The following is a 15,813-nucleotide window of genomic DNA, read 5'->3' as shown; positions in this document are numbered from 1 at the left end:
GTTCGTTTTGAATTAAAAATTAGGATAGCTTAACTTTCATCTTTAAGAAGTTTTTAATTTAGTTTTTCAATATGCCTTAGTGTTGTTTTGTGCCCGGTTGCAAAACTGGGTGTAGTAGAGAAAGTACGACGCAAACATTAACGTATTTAAGACTCCTGCAGACGAAAAACAAAAACGACTTATGGAACAGAAAGATCCCAAGGAGTGATAGAGATTTGAGGAAAACTGATTATGTTTGTGAAATAAATTTCGAGGTTCGTGAAAATAAATTATATATCCTAACCAATTCCATCCCGACTTCCAGCTTGATAGTCACGTTAGGCTCTGTAGTAGGATGAGTTCGTTGGTATCAAACCTGATATAAAAGTGGTATTACAACATGTATTATGATCTTTTTGTTTATGTTAAGGTTCGTGTTCGTTTCTGTATAATTATTTAAAAAAAAATTTCAGGTTACATCTTTTGTATGCCAATAACCCCAAAATTAAAAAAAAAAAAATTGGCATTCATATTTTCAGTACGTTTTGGGCTGTTTATAATTGTAATAGGTACTTTAAATATCAACATTTATTCACCCATTAATTCAAAAATTTTCTCTTGGCAAATTTAAATAAAATTATATATATTTTATCGAAAATCATGTAAGTAGGGTAATTTATTTCAAATAGCCTTCTAGTAAGGTATATATAAAAATAACATGCATATACGGACTTACAATTTTTTTTTAAATTTTATGTAATAATAGCACCACTTGTCCGAGACAGAACCGCCATTTTGTATTAAGTCAAAACTGTTGCGATTCGCGTTACGGCCGCCGTCTCGAATAGCCGTAATTTTAATACTAGTAATTCCGAAAAAAAATTCCAAATAATATTAAAAAAATTGCATACTACAAAGGTTTAGTTACTTAATTGTTTTCGGTCCTCGGTTCGATTCCCGGCGAAAGTAAACCAGTTATTTATTAAAATATAAAAAAAAATTCTCAATAAAAAGTAATAAAAATATTTTACGCCACACGCGACATTCTGAATTATTTCACCACTTGTATCAATTATCGTGAAAGGTGCCATCTTCAAAATCTTTATTTATTATCCGATTTTAATGAAAAAAAGTTCAAAATTCACCAAAAAATTAACTTATTAGAATACTGATTGATTAGATCGATTCCCGTCCTTAATTAGAAACCGGTAAGAGCAAAAAATAAGAAAGACATATCCTTCCTCCACAGAAGCCACCTACAGACTGACCTACCACCACCAATAACAAGGTATATATCGGCAGCTGGTATGACGTCATGTCCGCAAACTTGTATTTATCCGCTGGAGACCACCATCTTGTCATCGTCTGCTGGAGGACACCATCTTGACGTACTCGCCTTATAGAGTGCATTACCATCATTCAAGTTTTCTTCTAAACCAATAGAGTGCAGTAATCATTTATATTTACTGAGGTGCCCACCCAATTTGAAATTTGGGCGCCATATTGTAATCGTGTAATTATTTAGCTAGAAATTCGGGAAAAATTCCAAAATTCGCCAAAAAATTTACAATCAATTTACAAATTAATTCGATCAAATTCTGTCATTGGTTCGATACTTGAACAATGACAAGTGTAAATATAAAATAAATTTTATATTATGTTTTCGATTACCTTTCGCGGAGTTTATTAATCATTCTCTCTTTAAAAATAAAACTCAAGACAATGTACGACAATGTTCGACGAATTAAATACGTTGTCGATAAGACCAGCATGAAAATCTAGATTTTCAATAATCTGAATAACCTTTTAAATCGTTCATGTACAAAGCCATACATACAGGCCAAGTGTCTCCGGACCACGAGACCGAGTCATGAACAATATCAGACGTATAGGCTAGTCATTTACGGACCTCATGACCTTCTTCGTCGTTAGCTAATTACAGTCAATAAGACCATCGTGAAATTTTTTATATATACTAAAGGGCCAAGTGACTTTGATCAATATTTTCGTAAAAGCAAGAGGTTTTGAACTAGTCAATATTAAGTCACTACAGATTTTACTACGCACAAACAAATAAAGGAAGCACCATTTACAAAAATATACCACATTTGGAAGCACAATCAAAAAGGCAGCACATTTGGAAGCACAATCAAAAAAGGAAGCACATTTTGGAAGCTCAATCAAAAAGTCAGCACATTTTGGAAGCACAATCAAAATGGCAGCACATTTTGGAAGCACCATCAACATAAAAACAGCACATTTTGGAAGCATCAACAACAAAAAGGCAGTACATTTGGAAGCACAATATTAACAATGCAGCACATTTGAAAGCACAATCAACAAAAAGGAAGCACATTTTGGACGCACCGTCATTCAAAAGGAAGCACATTCTACAAAACGAAGTCTCATTTAACGAAAAGGAGGTACATTCTCACGTACATTCAACTCAGTAGGTCTCCATCAGTCTATGAATCCATCAGTTTTTAGTTCCATAAGTCATTGGCTCCATCAGTCATTGACTCCAACAATCTTTTGGCTCCAACAGTCATTGGCTCCAGCTGCCTTTTGCTTCAACAGCTCCAATGATATTTGGCTAGATTGCTACGAGTCTAAGAGACTATGAGGCTACAAGGCTACGAGTCTACAATGATCTAGCTGGTTACGAGTTATACATGGCTGCAAACTGCATGGCTAAAAGGCTGCGTGACTACGAAACTACATGTATATGAAGCTACAAGGATACAAGTCTACTCAGCTTAAAATGACTGCAAGTCTACCTGGCTACAAGACCACTCGTCTACAAAGCTTTAATTCTACGAGTCTACAAGACTCTTCCAACTGCCTACGAGTCTACAAAGCTCCAACTACTCCAGCAGCATTATGTTATAATATTACAAGACTACTTGTTTACGTAGCTACAAGTCTACGAGGCTACTTGGCTACGTAGCTACAAGTCTACGAGGCTCCAAGACATCATGACTACGCGACTACGAGCCATGAGGTTAAGAGACTACGTGACTACGAGTCTTCAAGTTTACGAGACTGTTAGGCTACAGAGCTACGAAGCTTCTAGAACACAATTTTACGAGACTGCGAGGATACAGGACTACAAGTTTACGTGAGTACTTGACTACGAAGCTACAAGTCTACAAGGCTCAAATTGCTGCATCTGTTTTCGGCTGAATTTTCTCTTTGGCTCCAACTGCTCCAGCAGCATTATGTTACAACATTACAAGGCTACTTGGTTACTTAGCTACAAGTCTACAAGGCTCCAATTGCCGCATCTGTCTTCGACGGAATTTTCTCTTTTGCTCCAACTGCTCCAACAGCTTTATTTTGTAAGATTACAAGGCGACTTGGTTACATAGCTACACGTCTACGAGGCTCCAAGGCATCATGACTACGTGACCACGAGCCATGTGGTTACGAGACTATGCAATTGCGAGTCTACATGGTTATGTGATCGCGAGACTACAATACTACTAAGCTTCCAGAACACAAGGTTACGTGATTACAAGACTACATGACTACAAAGCTTCCGGAACACAAGGTTACGTGATTTCAAGGCTACTTGGTTACGTAGCTATAAGTCTACGAGGCTCAAAGGCATCATGACTACGAAGTTTCCAGAACACAAGGTTACAAGACTGCGAGGCTACGGGACTACGAAGCTTCCAGGACACGAGGCTACGTGGCTACGAAACTACATGACTCTTAAAGACTACAATAACACCATTCAGTGATGAGAGTTAATTTATCTCATGCAAAATAACCTTTTTAAAGAAGTGTCGATTATTTTCAACAGATGACACCGCATGTTGCTTAAAGATAAATATTATTTAGTTCTTTTATGTAGGATACGGGATGCTCACTAACGATCACAAAAAAGGATGGCTTCGCTAGACACCAAGGAAAAGGAAGTTCGTCTTGCATGTTAGTGCTTTACAGATGTCTCATGGTATATTATTTGACTGAATAATGGTTTTTTATTATTTTAAATCCACCTGGTAAAAAAAAAAATTGTATGTGCTGATTTAGTAGCAGAAATTTTCGAATTAAATGTAACTCCAAATAAAATGTCATGACTCATTAGGTAAAAAAATTATTCATGCAGAGAGCGGTTTAACGTCTGTGCCCGGACATACATATATATACTACTTACAAGTTACAATAATTTTTATTCATATAAATTTAAAATAAGAAGAGGCTGAACCCTAAATTTTAAGAGTTAACGTGTTTACTCACTGTAGGCATTTAAATTTGCAATATCTATAGCAAAATTTATCTATGTAAAGTTTTATTTCATATAAAATTATGAAAACCGTATTAAAATGTTTTTTAAAAAATAAAAATTTTAAAAATGCTATTAATGTTTTATTAAACATTTTCCAACCATCACGAAGGAAAAATTCAATTGTTTACTTTATAATCTGAAACAATGTATATTTTTCTGAGTTTTGTTGAAATGCAAATGTGTGCTTGATAACCATTGTCGTCGATCAATTTCAAAATTTATCACGTTAGAGCCGAAGGTTTGCGCTCACCGCACTCACATAGGGGAAGAAGGACTTAAATTGTAAATGTCAACCTAATGGACATTCTACCATGTACTTTGTCACGAGGGACTGCAAACGAAAGACTCTTCAGCATTGGCTTTACATTCCGTGAAATATTTTTTGTTATTATTTTAATTTGGAATTTTTACGAAGAAATAATTTGAAAATACGAATTAATGTAAGTAATTGACTAGTGTAGGACTATATGAAAATTATTTATAGTGTGTGATCTGACTTAATATGAATGGCTACGAATTTTATTTTAAAATAGCAGAGAATGAGTATCGCGAATATGGCGCCAATATTTGGAATTAAAAAAAAAATGTTTGAAAAATATACACTGCTCATAAGAAACCATCCATTGCATGTGCTCTTAAAATATTTTTTGTAATAAAGAGAAATGTACAAATGGCTAAACGATTTGCGAAATTCACGTAACAATTTGGAGCGAGTCTTAAATCCATTCCATATACAATTGAACTGCGTCCTCATTTGACACATTTTGAAACGCCCCTAAGAGGCCAGAAACTAATAACAACATTTCATAATTTAAATGACTGAATTATAGGCAATCAGAATTGAAGGTAGGACGTGAACTTGGCAGATGGGCAATAGACACAGGCATACCTGTACTAAATTGTGTGCATTTAATGCTGGTACTAGAAAACAATCCAAAAATGTCAGTTCTCTTTAAAGCCTTTTACAGACACAATGCAACGGTGGTGGTGGTGGTGGTGGTACAAAATAAGTAAGTTTATATTAAATTTAACTTCCCTGGGAAGCCACAGAGCGGTGATGGTGGTTCTGACAACTCTCATATCAGCGCTGGGATTCGGATAATGGAAAAGCCTTCAGCTGGTCGGTTACAGCCGTTTAAATGTTTATGTGTGTTCCAAATTGACGTCTTAAGGTGAATTTTTAATTTTGGAAAGAGAAAAAAGTAACAAGGACTCAAGTCAGGCGAATAAGGAGGCTTAGGAATGTTTTTACGGACCAAAAACTCGTTCACGAAATTGTTGTATGACAAGGCATATTGTCGTGATGTAACTCCCAAATGATCTTCATTTTATTATTTCACACGTATTATCTTTTTTTGAAGGTTTTCAAGAACTTTTTGGTAAAAGTGTTGATTGACTGTTGGGCCTCGAGGCACAAACCTTTTGTGGACAATTATCTAGCTATCAAATAAAGCAAATCAGCATGCATTTTATTTTTGAATTGCTCTTTCTTGCTCTTTTATTTTGGCCTTGGAGATTTTGAAGTGCGCCTTTCCATGCTCTGGTGCTTGGTTTCCGGGCCGCACTCGTCACCGTGATGACACGTGCCAGAAAATGTGTATATTTATTTAATCAACTCCAAAAGTCAAGGCACGGTTCTCTCGTGATGTCCATCTGGTCATGCGAAGGGTTTTTGGGACCATTTTTGCGCAGATTTTTCTCATCCCCAATTCATTCTTTAAAATCTAATGAACGTTGGTGAGTCAAATTTAACTATTCCAATATCATTCTGTCCGTCCACCGATAATCTTATCGCACAAGATCCCGGATTCTGTTCGCGTTTTCATATACTTTCGAAGATTAAGTCCTTACGCTTCGTGGTTCATCTTCAATCGAATGTCCTCCTTCTGAAAATGCCTTAAATCATTGAAAAACCTTGGCCCTTGACAAACAATGTCTCCGTCGGCCTGCGCTAAAGTGTTGCAAAAGTTTCCTTTGTAATGCGCCAAAGTCTGAAGCATAACCTGATAGCACAACTTTTCTCGAAATTAATGTTACTCATTTTTATAACGCACTAGAAAAAACTGTTTCACAAAAAAATATCGCTAGTGGTCAATGAAATGTTTCATGCATGTTCAAACTCGTGCTGAAATCGTATCACATGTTCACCTGCCACCCCTCCAAGTCTCGCGTACCCAGTGTTGCCAAAACGAATGCTACGTTGCCATTCTCATAACTTAATATACATACCTCGTATACTTTCTACAATCAAACCTTAACCTGGGTGAGTTGGTTAAACATAATTATATAAAAATATTACATTATAATTTTATTCAGAATAGTATTATTTTTTTCTAGAGACTAGATTTGAAACACCCCCTGAGGTTACCAATCTCACGATTAACCGCTGAGATACTAAATTTCATGGGAATTTATAAGGCGAGTATGTATTATAATTATTGTAATCATTAAGGTATTTTAAAAGTTGTAATTATTATTAAATGTAACTGTTTCAGTTTATCAAATATATTCAAAGGTAGATTCACTAACATAAAGTTTAATTTAACATACTAATACGTTTTGCATCTGCCTTATGTTTACGAACGTAAATATATACGGATTTATGTTGCTGTACTTGGGTCCGCCATCTTTGTAACACATTTCCGTTTATCGATTTCCGTTCAAATTCCACGAAATTACTCCTACCAAATTCCGTACACTGAGAGGTAAGATGATTATACAGCAACAATTAAGAGGACGGAAATAATTAAATGGGTTTCAGTTGTCAGTGTTAGAATTCCTGAGAGAGCACGAATCTTCTATGTGGTCTGCTGTCTAAGCGAAACAGCTTGCAAAACTCTCGGCCTTAATCTCCCAATTACAATTCACACATTATTTATTAAGGTAACCAACTAGTCATTGGTGTATTTGTGATATTAAGGTGGGATGGTAAGTACGACGCTCGCTGGGGCTTGTATCACGGCATCGCTTCTAAACGTAAGGCTCTGAACTGGCGCGCAGTCTTTTCGCCGTGCATAGCACCGCTATGAGGCTTGAGTGGTGACCATGACATTGTATGGTAAAGAAATGAAGATGAAGATGTAATTCAAGTCCCTTGAGTGCTTTTAAGAATGTGTACGTGATGTTTCATGTTTAAAATTTTATCTGGAAATTTGCGTTTTAGCTATTTTCACTTATTAAAAAAAATTTATAAACAAAATATGAAAACGGAATTACTCATTAGCCCTTAGCGTATTCTTAAATGCTTTATATAAGCAGACACCTCTAGGATATCTTGAGTACAAGTAGTTTTTAAACCTTTAGGGTTTTCTGAAGTCCTGCAAACTTTATATGCTCAGGTAGGTGGGACCTTTAAGGACGTATTATAAAACATACTTTAGTGGCATAGTTGTAACTATTAAGTTCATAACATTTTATTAACAGTGAAAAATGCCAAAAATAAAATTCCATTTTGTTGAAACATTTAAAGTTAATTATGTGAAGTGATTGTATGCCATTTTATAAAATAATAACCTCTATCAGTCCCGTAAAAGCATGTTATGGACGTTAGGACTGCCGAGTGCTTAGAGGCGAAGGTAATTTAGGCGAGCGAACAAGTATCAACATCAGCGCCGAATTTACCTTTTCTTTAATGTTTTCTTAATAATTCAAGATTACTCTTGAGTGTCATCATCATCATCATCATCATTATGAACTGTTTACAGCCCGCGGCTGGGTCAGCAAAGTAAATATGACTCCTTCTTCTATGTTACTCAAACATTACTTTCCTCCACTCTGTTCAATTCTTCTCCTCCCAGCTGCTCTCATTTAACATTACTGTTAACAATTTCCACCTTAAAATAACGAAGAACGCTGGTTACATATTAACCAGTTATCTTCGTAAATTTACCGTTATTTTCGTTAAATTAATGGTACTAAGTGTATTGACTTTAAAAATTAATCCACAGAAATAAACATGGTATGCTAGCAAAACTTTCAAAAACTTGTTAATTCTCCTGCAAAAACACTCGTGTATTCTACGAGTGCGTTTACCTAAAAAAAAGAGAAATCTAAATTCGACGAAAATCGGCGTAGTTTTTACGAACATTCAGTTAAAAAAATTACCAAAAACTCTTCGTTTATTTAAGGCGAATCCTTCGTTCAAATGTCTGTTAATTTACTGTAACTTCTAAACGTGTATCTACTCTTCCCAATTATTTATAAGTCTTCTTTGGTGCTTTATTTCTGTGTAACTCCACTCCATCATTTTTCTAGGCAACCTCTCTTGTCCTAACTCATGTTGGTTCCTGTTACGGCAATGGACCCGAAAATTTCACAATATCCTCTGTATTCAGGTTAAAATTAAAGCACTTACGTTTGCTCTAACAAATTTTGCATAATAGAATGGCTGATTTATTAGCAAGAACATTTTTGTAAATTATTCGCTCACGTCAAACCTACAGCTTGGTATCGTTGTCTGATAGTAGTAGAGGAGCATGCCCAGCAAATGAGGTCCAATAAGGAACATGGTGCAAGAGTATTGAATATTTTGCGTTTAAGCTTACGGCTTCTACACAGTTATAATTTTTCACCTTAAGTTTACGAATAACACTCGTTACAAATTATCCAGTGATATTCCTGAGTTAACAGGTACTGTGTTAGATTACTGTTAACATGACTACTCAAAATTATCTATATATATATATATTAGCAAATCATTGTTAAGGCTCCTTCAGAAACACGTTTGTATTTTCCCGAAAAACAGAAATCCGGAGCCAAATTTCGTCTTAGTTTCTAGTACGATCCAGTTACTTGAATAAACGAAGACTCTACGTTTGTTAAAGATTAATTCTTATTTTAAATGTAATCAAATTTACTGGGACTTCTAAGATTTCACCAAAAGCTGTTATATTTACGAAGATTACAATAAGTTTACGAAATTCATTGACACTTATTATTTTCAAAAACCACTAAGATATTCGTGTAAAATTGTATCAATTTATACGTTTACATGAAAAAAATGCATAACTACAAAATATAATTCGCTTTCATTCTGGGGTTGGAATTTTATCCCGGAATTTACGCATTGTGTTGTCCCAGTACCTCCTATCGATAAAGTTATTTGTAAACCGTTTCCTTATTAGCTTTCCAATTTTAACTGGGCACATTTGTAGCATGTGTGCTACAGCCTCTACCTTTGATAATGTTTAGGTTGGCAGAAATGGTTAACTTATTTTATTAACCTTTTCAGATGCCCTGGTAATAAGAGTATTTTGGATTTTAATTTGTTATATTTTGTTTTAAATAAGGAAATTGTAATTCTTGTTTAGTCTTATTATTTTAAATTTTAAGATTTTAAGTTATTAAATTGGTCTGGAAAGTTCAAGGACAATACCGAATATTTTGGTAATCGCTGCGCTAGGCGGCGCGCTTGGTGAACAGCTGAGTGTGTGACGTCAGGGGAGACAGCGAGCGGCAGTCGCCTGGTGGGCCCGGGCGGGCGCGGACGTGAGTAAAACGCGGGTTGGCCATGGTGATGGTTCCACGTCGAAGTGACTTGCCGGTCGAACATCTGAATACGAGTGTTCCTTTTTGAATATGAACGGAGTTCATATATATATAGCCTATATAATTTAGAACGCATTGGTACGATGAAAAGCGAGGGGTTGGTGAGGCGTGTGTGAATGTCGCGAGGATTTTGCAAGGATGAATTATGTGCGCCAAGACTCCAAGACGGTATGACGAATGATTCTTCATAGCCGTACAATCACCCGCAGCTAAGGTAACGTGTTATGGAAAGGGTTTGACATTAAAAACACTCGTGAGCAAACGAGTGTAGTTGGTGACCGGACATCACGACGTCAAAAAAGCAAGTAAGTGCAAGCAGTGCCACTGCCCCGTTGCACCCTTTTACCCCTGGTGCGAAACTACAATTTGTGGATTTTTGGGATTTAAATTAACGGACCAATAACTTTGAAACTGGGATTTTACGTTCAGCCTGTTTATCCAATCCCTGCCAGACGTGGAAGAAAAAAGGCGTCGACCGTTAGAAAATGACTTAACTGAGAAGGGCTTGTTAACCCATAATTTGTAATTAGCTAAATTTTTGATATATTGATTTGGATGCTAATGTGTGTCAATTTTTTGCTAGATTTCATTCTGTTAATTGGTATTTACAGTAGTGCTACGCCCGGTGCGTATCTATATTTGTTATTGTATTAATATGTTCTTATATATTTTTAAGGCCTTTTTGGAAATTACCTTTAATATTTCGGAGCTCCGAAGTATATGATCAAATTATAATTTTTTTGGGGAATTGTTAAAGTATTTTTTTACTATTATTATATAGCAATTTTTTTATAAATAGTAATAGGGTATGTATTTTATGATGGATGGGCCGATTTGTGATGTTACGATTTTATGGTATATATATATATATATATATATATATATATATATATATATATATATATATATATATATATAATGTTCCCATATACATTTTGCGTCTTTTTAACTTGCTGCCTCCTCTCACTGTTCGCAATCTTATTAGTATTTTTAAGCCTACCATTTGTTTGGGTTTTAATATTTTTTTGGGTTTACCTGCACTTGCGGTACGGGGCAATATAGGAGTTTTACTGTGTCGCGGGTTGCGGAAGTTGTTTGGTTTGGCCGGGGTTTAGGGTCAAACTTTACACATTATTAAACAAAATAAAATTAAAAAGAATGTCAAATCATTGAATAACTGATTAAATTCTTCATTGTTTAGATAAATAATGCTAAAAAGAAACAACGATTAAAATAAAACATTTGGCAACAATTTTCGTAAAAAATACTTAGTATTAGTAGGCTATTATCTCGGAAAACTTATTTCATATATGCAAAAGTAACAATATCCTTATGTTTTACAAAGCTACAATATCTTCTTGTTTCTTGGCAACTAGTATCCAAAGGAATCTTGAATTATTTATGTGTAGGTATATTATTTAACAGTGTAGGAGGCAGCGGCCACTCACCTTGACGATGTCGGTGGCGGCGTAGTAGTTCTCAGGCGGCGCGCCGCCCCCGGCGGCTGCAGCGGAGACCGCCGCCGCCGCCTTGGTGGGCGTGGCGAAGCTCTGCACCTCGTAGGGCGGCGGCCGCGACACAGGCGGTGGCGGCGGGGTCAGGTTGTAGAAGGAGGCCGACGAGAACTTCACGTCCTCTTGGAAGCTGTTCACGCTCGTGAAGTCTGCGGAACGAACAGACACAAGGCGTACGGTCGGGCGACTTTCCACGCACATGATGGATCCAGCAATTCTATATCGCGTGGACACATGGCAGACCCAACTCTATACCTTCACATCTGACAATCTGTCAGATTTGAGCTGCACCCATTTTCAATGTTTTTAACTTGTCTTTGTTATCTTGTGAAAACAGTTGCAGCTAGAGTTATATTACAGTTCCTTGCTATATGACACGCGTCACTTTAGAGTATTTTTTTTTTGTTACTCAAGATGCTGCAGAAAAACTATACGATATGTCCACATTACTATGTTTAATAAATCTATTACACCTAATATTTCAGCATAATGTACAGTTGTCCGTCCATCCAATATTGCCACATATAGAAATATGGCGATTATATGTGGTTTAAAACTTTGGATTGTTTTATATTCAACTGCCACATCAATGACATTACAGCTCCTATATGTAAAAACCAAACCCTTTTGTTTGTTGCAATGTTTCCTATTTTCACAAAGTTTTATGTTTTCTAGTTAAAAAAATTTATTTACAAATGCCAATTAAAATTTTTCTTGTGTTTTTATCCCCATTCTTTATTGGTGACATTTTATTAATAAAAATTTTGCAAATTATAAATTGTTTCTTAAGTTAACTTCTACAAAATAGTGTCTTTATTTCTCCATCAAATCCTTTAGCATAGCAATTTCTCTAAGGAAACAACGTAATTCTAAAAAATATGATAACATTAATAGTAAAAAAAGTAAATTGTCAATATTCTAGTATTTTATAACTTGAAAAAGGTTTCCAAAATACTGCCAGTTAAGCTTCACAAGAGCATATTTCATACCTAAATTAGGCACAAATATCAATTTATAAAGCCTTGTAATTATGGTTCTTGGGGAGGTAAAAACTAAACGATTTACGAGTTATGCATTAATTTATAGCCAGCAGTGATGTTAAAAAAATTTCTTGTACGGTACTCAGAAATGGCTAATGTTAACGTGTTGCAACAATACAATTTGATTTTATAAACTATGTCATAAATGCCAAATAAAGCTCATAAATATCCAAAAAACACGGAATAAAAAAAAGCATATAAAACTAGGTACACGTGATAGAAAGAAACATTTTTGGCAATTTAATCCTTGACTCGTAAGTATATCGTAGGAGGTAAAAGATAGATGGACAGAGAGTTTGTGATAGGTATTAAGAAAAAGAAAAAGAAGGAAATTTACTATAAATATCAGAGCGTGGGTTTTTGGCTTCAGTTATTATTCAAATATTTAATAATCCTAACCCTTTATGTGTTTAATATAAATTTAAATAAAATAAAATAAATAAACAAACATGAAGTATAAATATTATTGTTCACTTCAAAATAACTGCTCAGGATATCAATTATTTATTAACCAATTAAAAAAATTACTAACTGTTGAAATAAACCAAAAAATAAATACCGCACATGTTACTGATTCTTCTAATAATTATGTCATTTGGAACACACAAAATCTCTCAACGAAATATAAAAATTAATAACAGTTAGCGCTATCTATGCGAAAAATACAGGAACTGTTTAAAAGCACCCTCTACGCTGCTGGTTGTACAAAACGAAATGCAAGCGCGCCAGTAGCAAATATAAAATTCAAGGCATTCACATCTGACTGTATAGGCTACCCATATATATTTTCTGAAACTAGCGCATGCACACATACTGTCTCTTATTCTTTCGTTCACCTATCTTTCTGGGTTTTATTTTTTTTTTAGATGGGGGACGAATCAATGCACAAAGAGGATAAAGAAAACGAGCCCTGAAACGTATTCAGCATAGTGCTATTTTTGTATCTTTTTAGCCAAGAAGATGTTCTCTGTCATTTTGGCGTCAAAAACGTTTCACAAACATTTTTCACGAAAACGTTGCATAAAATGTCGGCCTTAAATTTTACTCTCATTGCGCCCAAAGAATATTAATTAAAAGATGTATATACAATAAGAAGGTGATAGCATCTATTATTTGATAAATGGTAAGGGAATGTTATTAAACGGTGAGTATTAATGTCAATAGTTCATTTTATTACATCTCTTAGTCTCGTAAATGAAGTTAAATTTGGAGTGATTTTGGTATATATTTCATAATTACAGTTTCAAATTTTGATTTTTAAGTTTAAATTAAACTCTTGTCGTTATAGGAAGTAAATAAACTAGGCTATTAATTAATTATGCAAACATTATGTCAGTCGCAACAAAGAATTATTTTAAGTATGATATATTTCCGGTGTTGCGCCAAACACAAAGAAATACACAAAAATATAGTTATAAATTTTTTTCAATAATATATTATAACAATTAATTTCATTATATATTATTGGTTTCAATTGGCATCCTTAATATTTTTAAACTTATAACAAAACATGCGTGATACAGTAATTTGCCTAGAACCAATTCGGGAATAGAAAGTTACCGGAAACCAGGATGGTTGGACAGTGATTCTTACATGGGTCGTTCAAAATAGAACCGTGACAATTTTCAGAAATTTCTTGACATATATGAAATCATTTTATATTTTTATTGTTTTTTTAACTAAAAAATTCCTATTGTAATTTTTGCACAAAAATGAAAGTTAAGTAACAGTATTTAAAAAGGCTGAATATTTATCTCAAAAGAGCTAGTTGTAGGCTCATAACTGAAAAAAAATATAATGTATTTTTTTAACTTTGTGGTAACGGGTTTTTATCCATTTTATACATGTGCACAGATAATTTGTCTCTACGTATTTTTAATTTATTATTTATTACTCGTGAACTTGTGTAAATATCTGCGATAGTAGCTTAAAAATGTAAATTATAGTTTATTTAAAGTTGATCAATCACATTGCAATCAGAATTATTATGTCACAGCATACCTTAGTAAATAAAATCCTCAAGGTTTACATTACAATGTATCAGTTTGTTTCTTAAGAGAGGTCCTGAATATTTAATTTCTTTGACAACGAAAATACAATGCAATAGAAAATAACAGGGTAGGATGTGGTTAAGCCTGTACATATATATATATATATATATATATATATATATATATATATATCCAATATTCCGTGCAGTTCAGCTATTAATATTAAAAATATTGACTTTGTTCATGCAAATTCACCATCACTCAAAGAACCAACATGATGGAACTTTTATTTTTCTCCTGAGGGTAACGAAGTGGTGGCAGCAGAAATTCAGCAAAAATGTCTTTCATGCGTTTATTTCTTTTAGTAACAAATTCGCGCCAATCAGGTCGGTGGTATGTGTGAGGGGAAGCAGGGAGACCGAGTTCCTGGCCTTCAAAAAGGTTTCCTTCTGTTTCGCCGCGAAGTAAAAAAATATATATTAAATAAATAAAGCGGGACGACTGTTTTAAGAATTAAAGGGGTTACTGTTTCCCCTCTTCACCCTTATTTTATGCACGAGGGATGGTTAATTAGAGGCCGTAGCGTCGGATGACATGCGTTGCGTACGTATTCGACTTCACGCGTTTTGAAACGAAACCTAATCCCTCCCGTCTCTCTCTCTCTCACTCTCTTCAAAGATTTCTCTCTTACGGAGTGATGAAGAAAGATGCAGTGCGCGTACGAGAAGAACCAGGCGAATGTGTGAAAGGAAAATAAAGGCGATTAAAGGAGGGGGATAAAAGGGGTAAACATTCTGCGCGCTCGGACCACGGGTATGTCTCTCCATCCGCGCTCGCCGACTGTTTGGACACGGAGGAATCCAATTTCGCAACGGAGCAAACAATCTCGCTCACTTTGTCTATAACCGGGCCTCTGGTAAAGGACCGGCGGAAGGGGAAGAGTTGTTAAAAGGGGTGGGGAGGGGGCTGTACAGTTGGATGAGCGATGTGACCGGGTAGTGAGAGAGGACTCGAGACTATCCCTTGTCGCCAGCCATCCCCCCCCCCCCAAAAACCCTTTCAAATTCTGAACATCACGCGACTTACTCGACGTGAAGATGGCTCAGATTCGCGAGAACACGTCCGTACTTTGATTTTTTTGTCCTCCCCCTCCCCAAATCCATCCCTCTTCCAACCGTGGGTGCGTGCAACGCGACCGTCGCTCAAAGGGGCCTTAAATAATAAACGGCCAGCGGTGGGGGGTACGATGCACAGGGCTTCACAAAGGTACACCACAAAGCCCTCTGTGTAGGCCGGGGGAGAGGGCGAGAACCGTGCTGTGCAGGCAAGGGTGGTATCGGTAATCGAACGCAATCTAATTAAAAATTTACTTCAGACGCACTTTCATTCAGCACTTCATTTCATTATTCTTTGCATGGTGGCAGAGATGCATTAACTCTTAAACAAAG

At 35.5% G+C, this 15,813-nt stretch overlaps 1 protein-coding gene across 1 annotated transcript in view; it reads right to left on the bottom strand.

Annotated features, from left to right (window-relative positions):
- LOC134527097 (discoidin domain-containing receptor 2-like) overlaps positions 1-15,813 on the bottom strand; it is a 745,508-nt gene that overhangs the window by 139,357 nt on the left and 590,338 nt on the right. The window contains exon 11 of the mRNA XM_063359451.1: positions 11,269-11,483. Within this exon, the coding sequence (XP_063215521.1) occupies positions 11,269-11,483 (215 nt within the window). The remainder of the gene's footprint in view (positions 1-11,268; positions 11,484-15,813) is intronic.

Source organism: Bacillus rossius, chromosome 1, assembly GCF_032445375.1.
Source record: "Bacillus rossius redtenbacheri isolate Brsri chromosome 1, Brsri_v3, whole genome shotgun sequence".
NCBI lineage: Eukaryota > Metazoa > Arthropoda > Insecta > Phasmatodea > Bacillidae > Bacillus > Bacillus rossius.
Note: the sequence above shows the minus strand (reverse complement) of the source record. Positions and strands in the feature narration are given on the sequence as shown.